This window comes from Lonchura striata, chromosome Z, assembly GCF_050655825.1.
Source record: "Lonchura striata isolate lonStrDom1 chromosome Z, ASM5065582v1, whole genome shotgun sequence".
NCBI classification, from domain to species: domain Eukaryota; kingdom Metazoa; phylum Chordata; class Aves; order Passeriformes; family Estrildidae; genus Lonchura; species Lonchura striata.
This window is the reverse complement of record NC_140740.1, coordinates 50,123,379-50,139,635: the sequence shown is the minus strand read 5'-3', so window position 1 is coordinate 50,139,635 and position 16,257 is coordinate 50,123,379. Positions and strand designations below refer to the sequence as shown.

At 34.5% G+C, this 16,257-nt stretch overlaps 1 protein-coding gene across 4 annotated transcripts in view; it reads left to right on the top strand.

The window, feature by feature from the left end:
* NUP155 (nucleoporin 155) overlaps positions 1-14,251 on the top strand; it is a 30,104-nt gene extending 15,853 nt beyond the window's left edge. For all 4 annotated transcript variants that reach the window (XM_077790284.2, XM_077790283.2, XM_085566494.1 and 1 more), the window contains 19 exons: positions 257-316; positions 407-557; positions 1,374-1,440; positions 2,182-2,300; positions 2,507-2,610; positions 3,864-3,997; positions 5,729-5,920; positions 6,545-6,683; positions 7,343-7,478; positions 7,824-7,977; positions 8,235-8,339; positions 8,443-8,597; positions 9,053-9,182; positions 9,469-9,582; positions 10,043-10,163; positions 10,688-10,798; positions 11,586-11,722; positions 12,401-12,501; positions 13,677-14,251. In XM_077790284.2, the coding sequence (XP_077646410.1) occupies positions 257-316; positions 407-557; positions 1,374-1,440; positions 2,182-2,300; positions 2,507-2,610; positions 3,864-3,997; positions 5,729-5,920; positions 6,545-6,683; positions 7,343-7,478; positions 7,824-7,977; positions 8,235-8,339; positions 8,443-8,597; positions 9,053-9,182; positions 9,469-9,582; positions 10,043-10,163; positions 10,688-10,798; positions 11,586-11,722; positions 12,401-12,501; positions 13,677-13,815 (2,369 nt within the window). In that variant the 3' untranslated portion in view covers positions 13,816-14,251. The remainder of the gene's footprint in view (positions 1-256; positions 317-406; positions 558-1,373; positions 1,441-2,181; positions 2,301-2,506; positions 2,611-3,863; positions 3,998-5,728; positions 5,921-6,544; positions 6,684-7,342; positions 7,479-7,823; positions 7,978-8,234; positions 8,340-8,442; positions 8,598-9,052; positions 9,183-9,468; positions 9,583-10,042; positions 10,164-10,687; positions 10,799-11,585; positions 11,723-12,400; positions 12,502-13,676) is intronic.
* Positions 14,252-16,257: the final 2,006 nt, after the last annotated feature.

The window sequence follows — 16,257 nt, the reverse complement described above, 5'->3', positions numbered from 1 at the left end:
CAACATACAGTGTGCCATAAATTAACATATGAATGCTGCTTCACCTGCTCTTTAAGGAAGTGTATCCATTCATTTGACTTGTGGAGTGTTGATAAGAAGTGAGTGCAATTTGGTACATAACTATAAACAAAACATTTAAAATATTTGATTTAACAACTTAGCTGCTTTCGTACATATATTTTCTGGCGTTGATTTGGGAGGGTGCAATTTTGGATTGTGTTCAACAACCTTACCTTCATTTCCTTTCCCTTCTTAGGTTCACCTTTGACTGTTGATAGTCCATATTCTAATCCTAGCATTTTGACATCTGGGCAAGGTAACACCTTCTTCTCCATTTTTTTTTTTTTTTTAAGTAGGCTTTTTCATTGGCGTTTAAATGAGTAATACTTAGCTATTTTTACCCTAGGTTTACAACCTCCTGCTATGTCAACTCCTATTTTTCCTCCTGGAAATTCCATCTCTCACCCTGGTACATCCATTAGTGGAATGATGGGTCCCGAGATAGTGTTTTCTGGAAGACACAATGGCATCTGCATATACTTTGCCCGGATTATAGGGTGAGGTCTTTGTAAAAAGAGATTCTGTCACTCAATTTGTTTCATAGTTTTTCTGTGCAGTAATGCTTGTAGGTGGTGCACTCTGTAGTAATAGTATTTAAATTGGAAATTAGTAAATTTTAATGTTGTGTTTATTTAGTTCATACCTGACTATATAATATGTTGTGTTTTCATCTCTTTTAATAATAGTACATTCAGTGAATGCCTAGGGCAGGAAAGTTGTTTAAATACTGAGCTGCAATCAAGTGTGTAAACAGAGCTGTGAAATCTCCAGGTTTAGTTTTCAAACTTTAGACTTGTATGTTTTAAACTCCTACTGAAAGACAAAACAGAAATGCAGAAGGACTTAAAAGATCAAAGTCCTATCTTTAATTTCTATGAAGAATGTTTAATCAGAATGCGCAAGTCATAGCAATGAAGCAGGACTAAAGATTCTGTTACCTTGGATGTTGAGCCCTAAACAACCCAAGCTAGAACAGAATTCTGCATGTATTGGTGATCTCTCTCCATGCTGACTGGGAAATTTTTGTATGAGACTTGTTTGTTTACACTGTATTTCCAGGGAATTTTATTAATCTATAATATTTGAAAGTGTCAAATTAATGTAAGTTTTTAGATCTGGAATTTGGCTAATTATTTATAACTGCACTATTCATAATTATATAATAGTATTTTTAATATTCTGTTTTCATCCAAAATTATTCCTTATTTTAGATTTATAGCTTTAAAGTTTTACCATTTCTTTTTCAAGAAATTATACATAGAAGACTTACAAAAATACTTGGTTAAATCACTTGACATTTTTTTGTTTTGCAGAAATATTTGGGATGGCAGTATAGTCGTGGAGAGAGTTTTCAAAAGTGGCAATCGAGAAATTGTTGCAGTATGTAAAATATTATTCTGTGTTCTTTAGTATTTAAGTCCTTTTAAACTTCCATTCTTAGTTATAAACCATTTGGTACAAAACCCATTGTTTGCCATGTCATTGTATTCTTAACTGCTGAGCTCTTAGCTGATAATTAGTTGTATTTTAAAGCTGTTACTTTAAATGGTATTTTCTAAGAAACTGAACTAATTTGATCTCAAACTAATTTATTCTCTCTTAATTGCCAATGGGCAGTTTTCACCATGTTTATTGACGTCACTTTCTTGATACCCACTTAGGGTTTCTGCATACTCCTTCAAGATAAACCCTAAAAATTAAATGATGTAGTGATTTGGAAAAAAAAATCATCATTTGCCTAACTAGCATCGTGCTGTTTCATTTTTTGTCCTTAATGAAAGTAAAATCTTTTCTGGCTTTGGCTGTTAATAGAATTCAGTGCTTAATCCTTGTTCTAGCTTAGAGTTGAAAGTAGTAAAGCATAGCTGATTTAGTTATCTGAGGAACAAAGAAAATAGCATCTTGAGTACTGTGTATCTTCAGAAGATTCCTGCCTCTTCACATGTGTACTGTCTCAATGAATGTGGTATAATGAGGTTGTGTTCTAGTGATCTGTTACTAATACATTATTTGTTGTATCCTCTTATTTGTCTTTTCAGTGACCTTAGCTTAATTGAAGGTTTTTGGAAAAAGAAGTGTGAAAATGCAACTTTGTGTAAAGAAGTTTGTTTTCTTTTGCAGATAGAAAGCAGTGTTCCAGCCCGTATGCTGGAATGTGTGCTACAAGAACTGAAAGGTTTACAAGAATTTTTGGATAGAAATTCACAGTTTACTACAGTAGGAGCACTTGGAAACCCAAGGTATTATTAATTGTGGTAAATTTACATGTGCTATTTAATGTCCAACTTTTGAAAAAATACCCATAGGTGTTTTGCTAAGTTGAAGCGTTTCTATGGTCTTCAGCTTCAACATTCAGATGCTAAAAATGAGTTTGTTAGATTCATCTTTAAGGGGTTTGGTATTCGTAATCATATTAGTGTTTTTTGTTGGTTTTTTTTAATTGCAGTTTCAGCACCCCAGCCAATCTACAGCAGAGGCTCCTGGGTTTTATGCGGCCTGATGGTGGAAGTTCTCAGCAAGTCCAGCAAGAACTCCAAAGGAAATATCATGGTATGTAATTGGTTTTGAGCAGGAAGTATCAAGGAATGGTGCATTTGGATGTTGCCTTTCTCACTTTTCTTGTGAAATCATGTGAATAAAAAGGCCTTTTTTCCACACAAATTTTATGTTAAATATCATGCCATTTTTTGCACATATACCTCTCTCCTTTTTTCCTTTCTAATGTTCTCCATTGCAGAGAATATTTTTTTATCTCCTCACTACTGTACTTAGTAGCTGCACAACCATTTGTATTTATAAGAGAGGATTTATGAAGTAGTTATTTTATGACATGAGTGAGCAGGATATCCTAGAAAAAGTCTACCGTAGTGCAGGTTTCCAATGGTACAGTCATTGAAATGTGTACAAAACTTGTTTGAAATATGAGGTCTGTTTTACACAGCCCATTCGAGTTTTTGTCCTCTAACAGTGCAACTCTTGCTCAGCACTTGCAGGGAAGTTGGGAAGTATTGCTTCTGCATATATGGAATTGAGAATGTTTGTGGTCCATGTGGGTGTAATCCTGGGCTTTTAATATGTAAAAAAGTTTAAAAATTTTTAAAATGTAAAAATTTTCTTTAAGTCACAATGTGGGATTTGGTAGACCTTTAATTTTTTTTTTGTATTCTTCACTGAGTTCACCAATCCTTTTGGATTGCTGAATGACACAATGTAATTATTGTTAACCTAATTTGTGAAGTGTAAACCTTAAAAGTATACTCATAAATTGTTGCAATTATGTTCTGTCTATGTTATAACTACAAAAACATTATAATTTCAGTTTATATAATATATCTTATCAGATTTAAATGTAGTTTTTGGAGTAGTTGCTTTAAAGGTAGTGTAGACAGTATTGACTACAGCTGTAATTCGAATTCTCTGTACAAGTAAATGCAGGTGATCAAACAAGGGAATATGTATGGGTTTAATTTGATTTCTTTTATGTTATCAGAAATACAATTACAATAGCTATTTTTGAAAAAAAAAAAGGTAAAAATTTAAGATGTCTAAATCTAGTGCATTTACTTGTTTTTCAGAGAGTATGATTCCTTTGTTGCATAGTTTGAAATAAATGTTAACAGAGCTTTATTTGTTTTGGGGCAGTGTTAATATGGCATTTATCTCCCAAGAGAGCTAGGCAGCATTAATCAACAATGCAAGACAGAAAAAAATAGAAATTTAAGGATATGGTTACTGAAAAACATCAAAAACTTACATGCTCATTTGAAACGTGTAACAATTGCTGACTGTCTCTGGTTTTTCAGCTGAGGCACAGCTAACTGAGAAGACCTCACTTCAAGGCATCCAGCAGCTTGTTCGCAAAACCTGCCAGGCATTGGCTTTATGGAAGTTGCTATGTGAGCACCAATTCAGTGTTGCTGTAGGTGAGCTTCAAAAGGTAAGATCTGGATAATACAATTTTAATTAGTTTGTGCTGATCACCTGAATTTCTTTTGCTACCTAAGGATTCCCAAAGGACTATTATTTAAATTAATTGAGAAACATAATGAATTTTAAACCACATAAAAAATTTTTTATGTGTAGTCACAAATGTTTGAGACTGACGCGTAGTATTGACATAATCACTTAATTTTATGCAATTGAAAGTGTGACTAACAGTAAATTGTTCTACTTTTATTGATAGTTAATACCAAGTCTCATTTTATAAATTACTGGTTTTTTACCTGAAGCACAATCTGCAAAATGTTCTGAAAAGCATTTTCCAGGCAAGTTGAATTCACTCTTTGCCTTAGTCTTGGTGAAAGATGGAGAACAATAGGATAATAGAATCCTTGCTCTTCTGTCTAAGTAGGGTAGCAGAATGTACCACAGAAAAGCTGAGGTTGGAAGGAACCACTGGGGACACCATCTGTACCCTTTGCAGTGGGGGGAATCATCTGACTCTCAAAGCAGGGGCAGCTAGAGCAGATTGCTCAGGACTGTGTCCAGTAAGGATATCTATAAAGATGAAAACTACACAGTGTCTCTGAGCAACCTGTTCTGGTGTTGAACCACCTCTAGGGCAAGAAAGATTTATATTCAAGTGTAATTTCCTTCGATTCCATTTTTTACCATTGTGCGATGTCTTGTTACTGGTTACTGCTGGGAAAAAACTGACTCTGCATTCTTTACACACTCAAAAATATTAGTAAGATCCCACATACCGCCTTCTAAGCCTCCATGCTAAATGATCCCAGTTCTTTCAGGCTCCTGGTTTGTGAAGAAGGAAATTTGTAGAACAATGGGTGCTACTGCTGAGCACCCTTTGCTAATGTCAGATTTGCAGCTAACTATTGAAAAAAGCTATTAATTTGGATGCTAGGCATTTTGTCCTAAAACTTTATGGGATTATTTGAGAAGTTATATTTTTTGTTCACAAAAAGAAAAATTTTAAAACTGTATAGAGGTGCATAAGCTGTTGCTCTTCATGGTGCTGCATTGGGGAGTTTTGAGCAACTTTTATTTGTGTTGGACAAGGAGCTAACTAACTGTTTAACAAGTTAAATGCTTGTCTTCAGTAGATTTAGAGTTTTTGTAATTGCATTACATGCTGTTAGTATCATCTGTAGACACCACCTAGACCCTACTGGCAGCTATAGCTATGTACACAAATATTCGTAATAAATGTTAAAAGATTAGGAAACCTTCAATGTATTTTAAACTTAAAAAGCATAAAGACTTCAGACCTCAAACTTTCTAAATTCCTGCTATTATTGAATCTCTCATTTTTATGGTTCCGAATATTAAGAACTTTGACAGACTCATAGGGTGTGCATTCTGACAGTGTCCCCTGAAGTAAAAGGAATTGCTAATTCCATTCTTACTGTCAGAGATCTGAAACAGAGGGACACATAGGGAAGATGGCAGAGGAAGTCTGTTAATAAGTTTTCACTGTTCTTAGGCATCCAGGGACCTAGTGCCTTCAGTGGTAGCCCCTGCTTTATTGTTATTTTGCTATAAAATGTGTATTTTAAATAATGTATTTCTATGCTGTACCTTGTAGTCATTGGAGTTTTGTATGTTTCTAATTATTAGAAATAGTTAATTATGCTGCTGGAACATTCAGACATTTCTAAATAGGGTCAAATAAAAGATTTGGTAAACTAATAGAATTCTGTCTCATCTTCAGGAGCTTCAAGAACAGCTAAAGATTACCGCTTTTAAAGACTTGGTGATTAGAGATAGAGAGTTGACTGGAGCACTCATTGCCTCTCTTATAAACTGTTACATCAGAGATAATGCGGCTGTGGATGGAATCATTGCCCATTTGCAAGATATCTGTCCTCTTCTTTATAGCACCGATGATGCTGTATGTTCAAAGGTAAGTGCACTTCCAGATTTTACAGCACCAAAACACAACTTGAGAACATGCACAAATTAGGTACATTGGGCACCTTGTAAGTCCTTATTATGTTTATGTAGTTTCAGAAGCAGAAGAAATAATTAAGTCAAATTGTGGACATATTTTAATCTTTTAATTGATTAATGTGTAATATTCCACAAAAATTATTTGAAGCATTTGCAGTTATTTTCATAGTCTCTTAACTCTTATGTGATCTCTAATCTTAACTGTGTCTTCTTTATGATAAAATGTTTTCTTATTCTAGTCTTCCTCAGCATAGTATCTTGGTTTTTGTCCGTTCCACAATCTACTGAAATTTGTGGCAGGCAATTGTGTTGAAGAACTTAGGTCTTTGAAGCTTTTCAGATTAATTTGAAACAAGTATACAGTAAGGAGAGAGTAGGAAACCAGTTGGTTAAGTCTTTAGCTCTTCTAATGCTATTGTAGCCTTTCTGCTGGAAACTTAGTGACCAGAGACTGCTTTTGGGAGGATGATTTCTGCTGTTTCAGCTTTGAAGTTTCGAATAATTGCTCATTAACAGTGTCCATGATCTGTTCATGATGTGCTCATGTTCATAATTCCCATTTTGCATTTGTTCTTAGGCAAATGAACTTCTTCAGCGGTCTCGACAAGCTCAAAGCAAAATGGAAAAAGAGAAGATGCTGAGGGAGTCACTGAAAGAGTACCAGAAGATCAGCAATCAAGTAGACCTTGCTAATGTTTGTGCACAGTACAGACAGGGTAAGAGTCAGTCAGTGATCATGCTGAATAATTTTGTGTTATCCTTTCATGCCCTCTTTTCTGTTTGTTTTGTTTACTAACTTTCAACTCAGTTTTACAGTTTTTTACCATAAACGGTTAATAACTCTTAAAATTAAAATGTGGCAACCTTTTCTTTTTTAAAGCCTTGCTAAATTTCACAGACCAACCAAGAAATCCATTTCTATAAAATAGTCCCGTGCATTTACTTCATATTGCAGTGTCCATTTGTTTCATATATGTGGTTAAAATATTTTTAGGGAAATGTTTTGGTTCTGTGTAAGCAGAGGGTTTCAGGTACATTTTATATGAAATACGCTGTTTGAAAGATGGCTCTGAATCCTCTTTAGTGCAGTAGAAGATAGTTATCAGTTATCTGAATTATGTAACAGTTAAGAAATGGGCCTCTGTACAGTGTTATATATTGTGTATGACATTATACATAACTTAGTGTCTTAATTTCAAACTTGCATATAAATGCCACAGGGTAGGAACAGGTGTAGACTTTAAATTATACAGACCAGAGTGCATAGTGTCATATTTTCTTGCTTGTTAAAAGAAGAAATGTTTGATGTCATTTACTGTTTTGCTGTGCATTTAATACAATAATGAACAGTGATATTTGTTTTGATTTTTCCTAGTGCGTTTCTATGAGGGAGTAGTAGAGCTCTCTCTTACAGCTGCTGAAAAGAAAGATCCCCAAGGTCTTGGCCTTCATTTCTATAAAAATGGAGAACCAGAAGAAGATGTTGTTGGACTCCAAGCTTTTCAAGAAAGGCAAGTTTTCAGGATAATTTATGATGATTATATGGGGTGCTTTATTTCAAGTGACTGGGAAAGTAGCTCTTTTAGGGAAGGAATGCTGGGTAATAATAAACAAGCATTTTATGATAAGGGACACAATATAAATATGCCCAGCATGCTCCCTTTGATCATGATTTTTATGGTAGCAACTTAATCTGAAGCAAGGAGTGATACATGCAGAAAACATTGGGATCAGAACACTACAAAAATATTTCTTAAAAAGATGAACAAGAGCAAACTAGATTGTGACAACCAGCTGACAATAATCTGTGACCTTTTTAAATCTTATGAGGCTTTTTTTTTTTTCTCCGTTTACAGATTGAACAGCTACAAGTGTATCACTGACACCCTTCAAGAATTAGTGAATCAAAGTAAAGCTGCTCCTCAGTCTCCTAGTGTACCCAAAAAGCCAGGTCCTCCAGTGCTGTCATCTGACCCCAACATGTTAAGCAATGAAGAAGCTGGACATCATGTAAGAAACGCCCAAAAAAGTCGTGAGGGCACTCCAGAGAACAGTGTGATTTGAAGGGGTCTAGAATTTATTATTTCAATAAAATGACGGAGTAATTTAGTGAAGTGAAGATCAACCATGAATTGGCCTCAATATCTAGAGGATCCATAGAAATTATGACATGTAAATGTGCACCTAAGTATTGTTGCATGGTGATTCAGGGCTTAAAGTAATGTGACCACTTCTTTAATAGCAGTTCTGGCCATTTCTTCCCTTAGTTTGAACAAATGCTAAAGCTGGCCCAGCGTTCAACAGACGAGCTCTTCAGCATTGCACTTTACAACTGGTTGATACAAGCTGACTTGGCGGACAAACTGTTACAGGTGAGCTTGTCTATACAGAACAAACTGGGAGAGGTTACGATAATAATGCTTTAAAAAACAGGGAAGAGCAAGAGTATAACTGTTACCTTTCTGGCATCTGCAGGTTACTGCCCCCTTTTTGGAGCCCTACCTAGTGCGGATGACCAAGATTGACCAGAACAAAGTCCGCTATATGGATTTACTGTGGAGATACTTCGAAAAAAATAGAAATTTTAGTAATGCTGCCAGAGTCTTGGCTAAGTTAGCTGACCTCCATAGGTATGAATTATGTGTGATCTAATACTCCCTTGTATATTCTATTGTATATATATTGAGGTAGCTAGGGAAAAATTGAAAAAGCCAAAATTAAAACCTTTTGTATAAGAATTTTTTAAAAAGGAGGTTTTCTTAAAAAAAACCAAAACAAAATAGAATGTGTTAGCTTTAAATCTAGACAATTATTGGAAATAATTGATAATGTTTATTTTTGTATTATACATTACTTTGCAATGTATTTCCTACAATTACAATTTATTAAGTGGCCAGTTCTTATTGGGAAGTACACTAGAACTGAACTTGCAGCAAAGATGGGGTTGCATGGTTGGATTGTGTCATGCATGATTTAGTAATATCTGGGAAAAGCACATCTTACATCCCAGAGACTAGCTAGAATATAATTAACCCTCAAATAATTATATTAAGTACTCATTTTATTATGAATATTTGTTTTGCAGCACAGAAATCTCTCTTCAGCAGCGTCTTGAATACATTGCACGTGCCATTTTGAGTGCCAAAAGTTCCACTGCCATATCCTCTTTAGCTGCAGATGGTGAATTCCTACATGAACTAGAAGAGAAAATGGAAGTAAGAAAAAATATTAATCTAAGCTACACTGTAAATGCATTATTTCAATTATTCTCATTGGCATGTAACAGTTTTACTACCAGTTCTGTGTAAATGGATTTCTTTGCTTTTGTCCTGACATGGCAAAGTTAGGCAGATGAAAATCGATTTAATGGTGTAAGGCAGCAACATTTCTGCTCTTAAATAAGCAGCAATATTTCTACATTTAAAAGTAATTCTGGGTGTGTTTTTAAACTATGATTAGGTTAATTAAATTTTTAAATACTGTATTTTTCTCTTAAACAAGGTTGCAAGGATCCAGCTTCAAATACAAGAAACATTGCAGCGGCAGTATTCTCATCATTCTTCGGTACAAGATGCAATCTCCCAGCTTGATGCTGAGCTTATGGATATAACCAAGGTGATTGAAATTTCCTTTTGTTAAAGGACAGTTTATCAAATCTTGGGGAGAAAAAAATATTTTGCAATGAATGATTACTAGGAAGAGTAATAGGCAGTTTATTATTCCTGGTTTCAGAATATCTGTTAGCCTGGACTGTTATTTTCTGTACTTTTAATAGTCTTTCAGTCTTTAGTATTTTAATTTCTTTCACATATTTATCTTCATTATGAAGTCTCTTAGATTTCTTCATTCATTGAAAAATTAATTGGAAAATTAGGTTTTAATTTCAAATTCATATAAAATTTAGTGTTGTATCTAAGAAATTAAACTAAATGTAGCAAAAATATGTAGTGATTAACAACAGTTATTTAATTTGTATATTTACTAGGCTGTCTATCAGACAAAATAAGGAACAACTGATTTTGAAAATTTAATTTGATCCTACATGAAAGGTAAAGCTTGGTAATTTTTCTTTCAGCTGTATGGAGAATTTGCTGATCCTTTTAAGCTCTCGGAATGTAAGCTTGCAATTATACATTGTGCAGGTCATTCTGATCCTATCTTGGTGCAAACTCTCTGGCAAGAAGTCATTGAAAAAGGTAGGTCTTAATGGAGTAGGTGTTGTGATGATCTCTCATCCTTTACCTGCTTTAATTGAATCTGTCACTTTTATTGTTCTGAATAATAAGAATTTTGACAGACTAATTTTTATTGTTCCAAATATTACCTTAGTAATTCACTGTCTGTTCCTATTGTTTTTGATTGTTCAAGTTTTTTTTCCCCCTTGGTTTTTGGGCTCAAGTTTACCATTATGCTAACCACATTGATAGATATCTCAGGGCAAAGCTGTGTGATAGTGGATTTGTTGTGGGGCTCTGGAATGTGGTTTTGTTTTTTTGAGGTTTTTAAAGTAAGTTTGTATGGAACTTTACAGAAGCATAAAAACTTAAAAATGTACATACAAACACACCAGGAAATGTATTTTTACTTCCATGTGCTGATTTTTTGTTGACAAGAGAGTAAGATTTTAATGTACTTATAAATTTAGGTGCCTCAGTGTCATTCTGTATAAATGTGGAACTTTTTCTGAAGTTCTCTCTAAGTGTTTTCTTTTCATTTACAGAGTTGAGCGATGGTGTATCTCTGAGTCCTGCTGACAGAATGCAAGCGCTTTGCCTGAAGCTGGCATTGCTTGGAAAGATCTATGCTGGCACACCTCGCTACTTTCCTTTAGGCAAGTTATTAGCCTGCATGGTAAATAAGCATATGTGTTTGATCAATGGGTTTCAGCTTTTTTTTTTTAGACTATTAAAAAATGTCTTAAACTAATAAATGTTTATTGTTTTTTAATCTCAAAAGAAATGAGAAATAACTGCTACTGCCACCTAAAGTTAATTTACTTCTGGATGGCTGTGCAGATCCCGTTTTAGAAAGTAGTAAAGCTTGTTTGCATCAAAGCACAATGTACAAAATGTGTATTTGCACATTTAAGATTACAAGCAAGCACATTTATTTACTGTTTCTTGAAATTCCATATAAACAATCTGCCATCTGAAGGGGTAGATTCTGAAACAATTCAGGAGATTTCTGGATAGTTTTTAGAATTTCTGCTTTTCTGATGCTCTTATGTTTTGACAATGGGCTATTATATAACAACTTGGCAAATACATTGTTCAGGAGTAAATCTTCTTTTATACTACTAAAATAATGTGCAACTTATATTTAATATGAACATTTAGTGCTGACCAACATGCTGTTAATCATTACAGGCACTTAAACAAGCTTCAGTAGTTTTTCTGGCCATTCTAGCAAATGTAGTCATAGTATGTGTTTGGTGTAGAAACAAAAGTTAATAAATTTTTCTTAACAGCAAAGTTGCAAGGCAAAATGGTAACAAAGTACTAAGTATGAGTAATTCCTACCATGTACTGCTGATAGGAAATTACTCTTAAATACCTTAGTTTAACAGGACTCCCAGTAAAAAGTTGGAATCTAAATATTCCCTTGTTTATGTTCTCCAGATTTTCTAGTGCAGTTTCTAGAGCAACAAGTCTGCACTTTGAACTGGGATGTAGGTTTTGTAACATACACCATGCAAGAAATTGGAGTGCCGTTGCCAAGACTGCTTGAAGTGTATGACCAGCTGTTCAAAGCACGGGTAAGGAAAATTGCACAAAATAAAAATTATGTATTCAGCTGTTATCAAGGTGTCTCTTTAGTGGGAAACATGAAATAATACAAGGAAGGATATAATGAAATATACATTCAAAGCTTTGCTTTCTTTACTCAAAGACTTTTAAAAACCTGCATTTTCTCTTTGTGAATAAAATCTGTGGACTTTATTCATTTCAGTACCAGACCATGATGAGGTAATTTGTTAATTCTTTTAATTCACCTGGAGCTAGTTTAACATGAAATAGGATTAGAATTCCTATGTTGCAGAAGGAACAGCATATATTGAGTATATGAATTTTATTTGTTTCCTAATAATGATTAAAATTTATTGTATTACTACATCTTGTCTGACCCATTGATGCAATAAGCAAAGAGATTTGACTTGTGTGGTAACGAAAAACTGAGTTAAATTAATTTCTTTTCATATATAAGGTATATTTTATTTTAATATATAGTGTATATTTTCAAATATAATTTAAAAAATATTTAAATGTAGGCTTAAATATAGGTTAATGTAGAATTCCCATTTATCTAACTTGATACAGTAAATAAAAAAAAATTGCACAGCTGGCAATTCCTATACACATGACACACTGTTTTTTTTTTTTGTCTTAATATTTGTATCCTTAATATTGTGTGGTTTTTTGGGGTTTTTTTTTAGGATCCATATTGGAGTCGAATGAAAAAGCCTTTGCACCTCTTAGAGTGTATTCACGTATTACTGTCAGGATATGTACAGGATCCAAGCAGAGTACCTATGAGGTAAAAGGATAGCTATATCCTAATGGAGAGTGAGACATAAAATTAAAATACTTCACTCCAGCAATTCCCAAAGCTTTTCTTCTTTTCTTTTGGGTGAATTCAATATTTTATTCCTAAAACTTGTCATTCAAAAGTATTTGGTAGAAACTTGTGGAACTTGTAAACTACTTCCACAAAGGCAATTTTCTTCACTGAAGATACTTTAAGAACTGAGAGGATTATTTTGTAATTTTTGGTGATATATTTAAGGACTAGTTCAGACAAATCTGATGCAATGTGTGAAAGTGGGGGGAAACAAATTTGGCATTTTGTGATTGAAACGGTGAACTGTTTCATGTACAAATTCTAGAAGCTCTGAGTTAATCTACAAAAGAGATGACCAAACATTGGGATGGATCTTCCCCAATTGTTTATAAAAGGTTGATGATGAATCAGTCTCCAAGATTAAAATTCGGCTTAGTTCACATCAGAAGAAATTTAGGTGTAATAGTAGAAGTTTAGCTAAGTACTTGAAGACATTGCCTATGTATCACCTCTAGTTTTGACAATTTTTATTTAATCAATCTAAGTGAACTTCAGTCAGAGCTATCTTGTCTCAGAAACAAAAAGCAGAACTAGGTGAGGTCTTGATAAGTTTTCTAAACATAGACATTTCCGATTCTTTTGAAAAATATACATATAAATATCCCTGGTTCACATATCGTTTACTTCTATCTTATCATTTAATTGGTCTTTTATGGTTGGCTGATTTAATACTCTATTAGAACTTTACTGAATATCTGATTTTAATACCTACTTTGACAATACATAAATTGAGATTTGATTATAATATAAGACATTTAAACTGCTATCTAAATTAATAACTTATACATAATCTAAAGTATTAGCCTAAATATTTCACATTGCTATAAACTGTACCATGCTTTTATAGTATATATTTAATACCAGATAAATAGTAATGGGTCATTTATTTCCCATTCTGCCTTAGTCACAGGCATTAGATTTTAAAAATAAATTTCTCTTAATGAATAGTTAAATACTTTAAAGTAGTTGACAGATGTCTTACTGATATGCTATTCCATTGCAATTCAAAGAATGCTCATGTTCTAGTTCAGATGAATTCTGAGATACGGGATTAAAAAGGAGCTCATTGTTATTCTGTGTTTTCTTTGCAGGCGACGATTCACAAATGTTTGCTTGGATGCTGTTAGTTGCTACCTAGTTGAACTTCAGTCTATGAGCCCCACCCTAATGGTGCAGACTACTATTGGGAATTTTAAATCTCTGCAGGCCAAGTTAGAACGGCTTCACTGATTGACTAATACAAGAACAGAATCATTAATGCAGGTCATGCTAACTGAAATAAAGGTTCCGATGTTGGCACTGAATTACGAACGAACAAATCCTCAGAAAAAAAATCCTGAGAGTTTTCTCCTGCCATAGTTATCAAATGTGTGGCCTGTATTCATGCTATTTTAAAAGTATCTACAAACTGTAGAATGTAAATGTGACAAATGGAATTTCTTTTACTTTTGCTTTTATTACTACTAGGTTTTTTAACAATAGAAAGCTTTTTTTTGTACTGTTGAAATAAAATAATACATTGTGTGACCTTTGCCATGGGGATAAATAATATTTCAAAAATATTTTCTTTTTCTTTGTTTTAAATAATGGGGAAAAGCCATCATTTCCCCTATTCTATCTTAATATGTTGTATCTGTTAAAATCAAATAAAGAAGTCAAAAAGTGACTTCTGTCTATTTTTATTACATGCACACAAACACCAAATTGTATACAGATATAGAATCCCCTCCCTCCCCTGCTGCCGTGGGGCTCTGGATGCAGCCCAGAACACATTTGGATCTGTGGGCTGCAAGTGCCATGGCCAGGGCATGTCCAGCTTCTCACCCACACCTTACACAGATGCGTGGAAGACCATCTGAAAGGCTTTACTGAAGTCCAGACAAATACCATCTGTAGCCCTTCAGTTGTCTACTGTTGGAGTCACTCAATCATGAAGGTTACCAGGTTGATCAGGCGTGACTTACCCTTGGTGAATCCGCACTGCTTGTCCCGAGTCGCCTCTGTCCTCCAGGTGCCTCAGCACAGTTTCTAGGAGAACCTGTTCCATGAACTTCCCAGTCATAGAGGGGAGGTTGACAGTTAATAGTTCCCAGCGTTGTTCTTTCTTCTTTTTCTAAAAATGTATATATTTTCTCAGTCACCTGAGACTTCACCTGACTGCCGTGACTTTTCAGTTATCATGGAGAATGGCTTGGAAACTGTAGCAGACAATGCCCTGAGGACTCTAGGATGCATCTTAACAGGTTCTATAGACTTAATGTAAAATCAGGTTCCTTAGGTCATCATGAACCTGATCTTTCCTTGCAGTGGGAATCACTTTGCTCCCCCACTTGCCATTCTGCTGTCCATCATCTCAAGATGTGTGTGGGTAGAGAGGTTTCCATTGAACACTGAGGAAAAAATGTTGAGTACCTCAGCCTTCATCTGTTAAAAGAGTCTTCCATCACTGTTTATCAGGGGCATTAAACCTTCTCTGATCTTCATTTTCTACTTCACAAACCTGTAGAAGCCCTTCCTGTTATTCCTTATGCCCCTTGCCAGGTTCAGTTCCAGCTTATTTGCCTTCTCCACATCATCCCTACATAACCAGTCTTTCTCTATACTCTTCCCGGGTTCCCTGTCCTAGTTTCCATTATCTCTGCATTTACTTCTTTCCGTTTAGTCTGACCAGCAGTTCCCTAATCTGCCATGCTGGTCCATAGCCTCCCTTGCCCAGTTTCTTACTCCTGGGGATTGCTAGGTCTTGTACTGTATGGAAGACAAAAAAATACATTACAATAGGGTTTTAATTCATCAGCCTCTAGGTTATAGGCCCAGCATGCTTCCACTGCTCCTGCTGCCTCTCAAGGACATGGGACCCCTATCAAAGGGTCTTTGTCCAGACAGTGGGAATGAAAAGTGTTGGAGAATGAGGGCATCAATCCTGCTTTTTCTCATATGCTGATTGCTCTACAGCACCTTTATTAGGAAATAATGCTTGCTCTAAAATTTTGCTTAAATTTCTTTCCTTCTCAACTACCAAATACATTTTAAGCCAGCAAATGCACTTGTTGATGTAATGTAAAAATCAAAATACAACTCTTCTACTTTATTAGATGAAAAAGGAGGTGAAATACTAGAATTAACTTTTCTTCTTTGTTGGTGTTATAAACATAGAAAGTATTTAAATAGAAGTAGTCCTGTGTGTCCTGGGAAAAATACTGGCTTCTTTCCATGTAAAATAAACCATCTTTAACTATTAGAAGTTATCTTCTGTTAAGCTGTTTCATACTAAGGATGTCATGCATTTACTCTGGTTTTGTTAGTGCAGTTCTCTTCACACAAATAATGTCCAAAGTCTTGCCTGATATATTTAACTGAATTTTAATATTTACAGAAAAATATCTTGTGTTCAGCCACATTCTGTAATCTGTGATTACTAAACAGATTTCTATTTTCAGATTTGGAGAAATAACTGAAAAGTTTGGAACAAACACAAATCACAGACTTGAAGTTTAGCTCTTCTGTTTTTTTCTCCAGTTAATGGAATAAGGATTCCTCTGGAAATACTGCAAATTTATCAAAGTAGTAGTATTTCAAAGTGTCTCACAAGTTACCTCTGATACTTTTCAGATGACAGCAGGTAATTCCAGTATACACATAAGCTTTTGTTTTCATAACACTTACTCTATT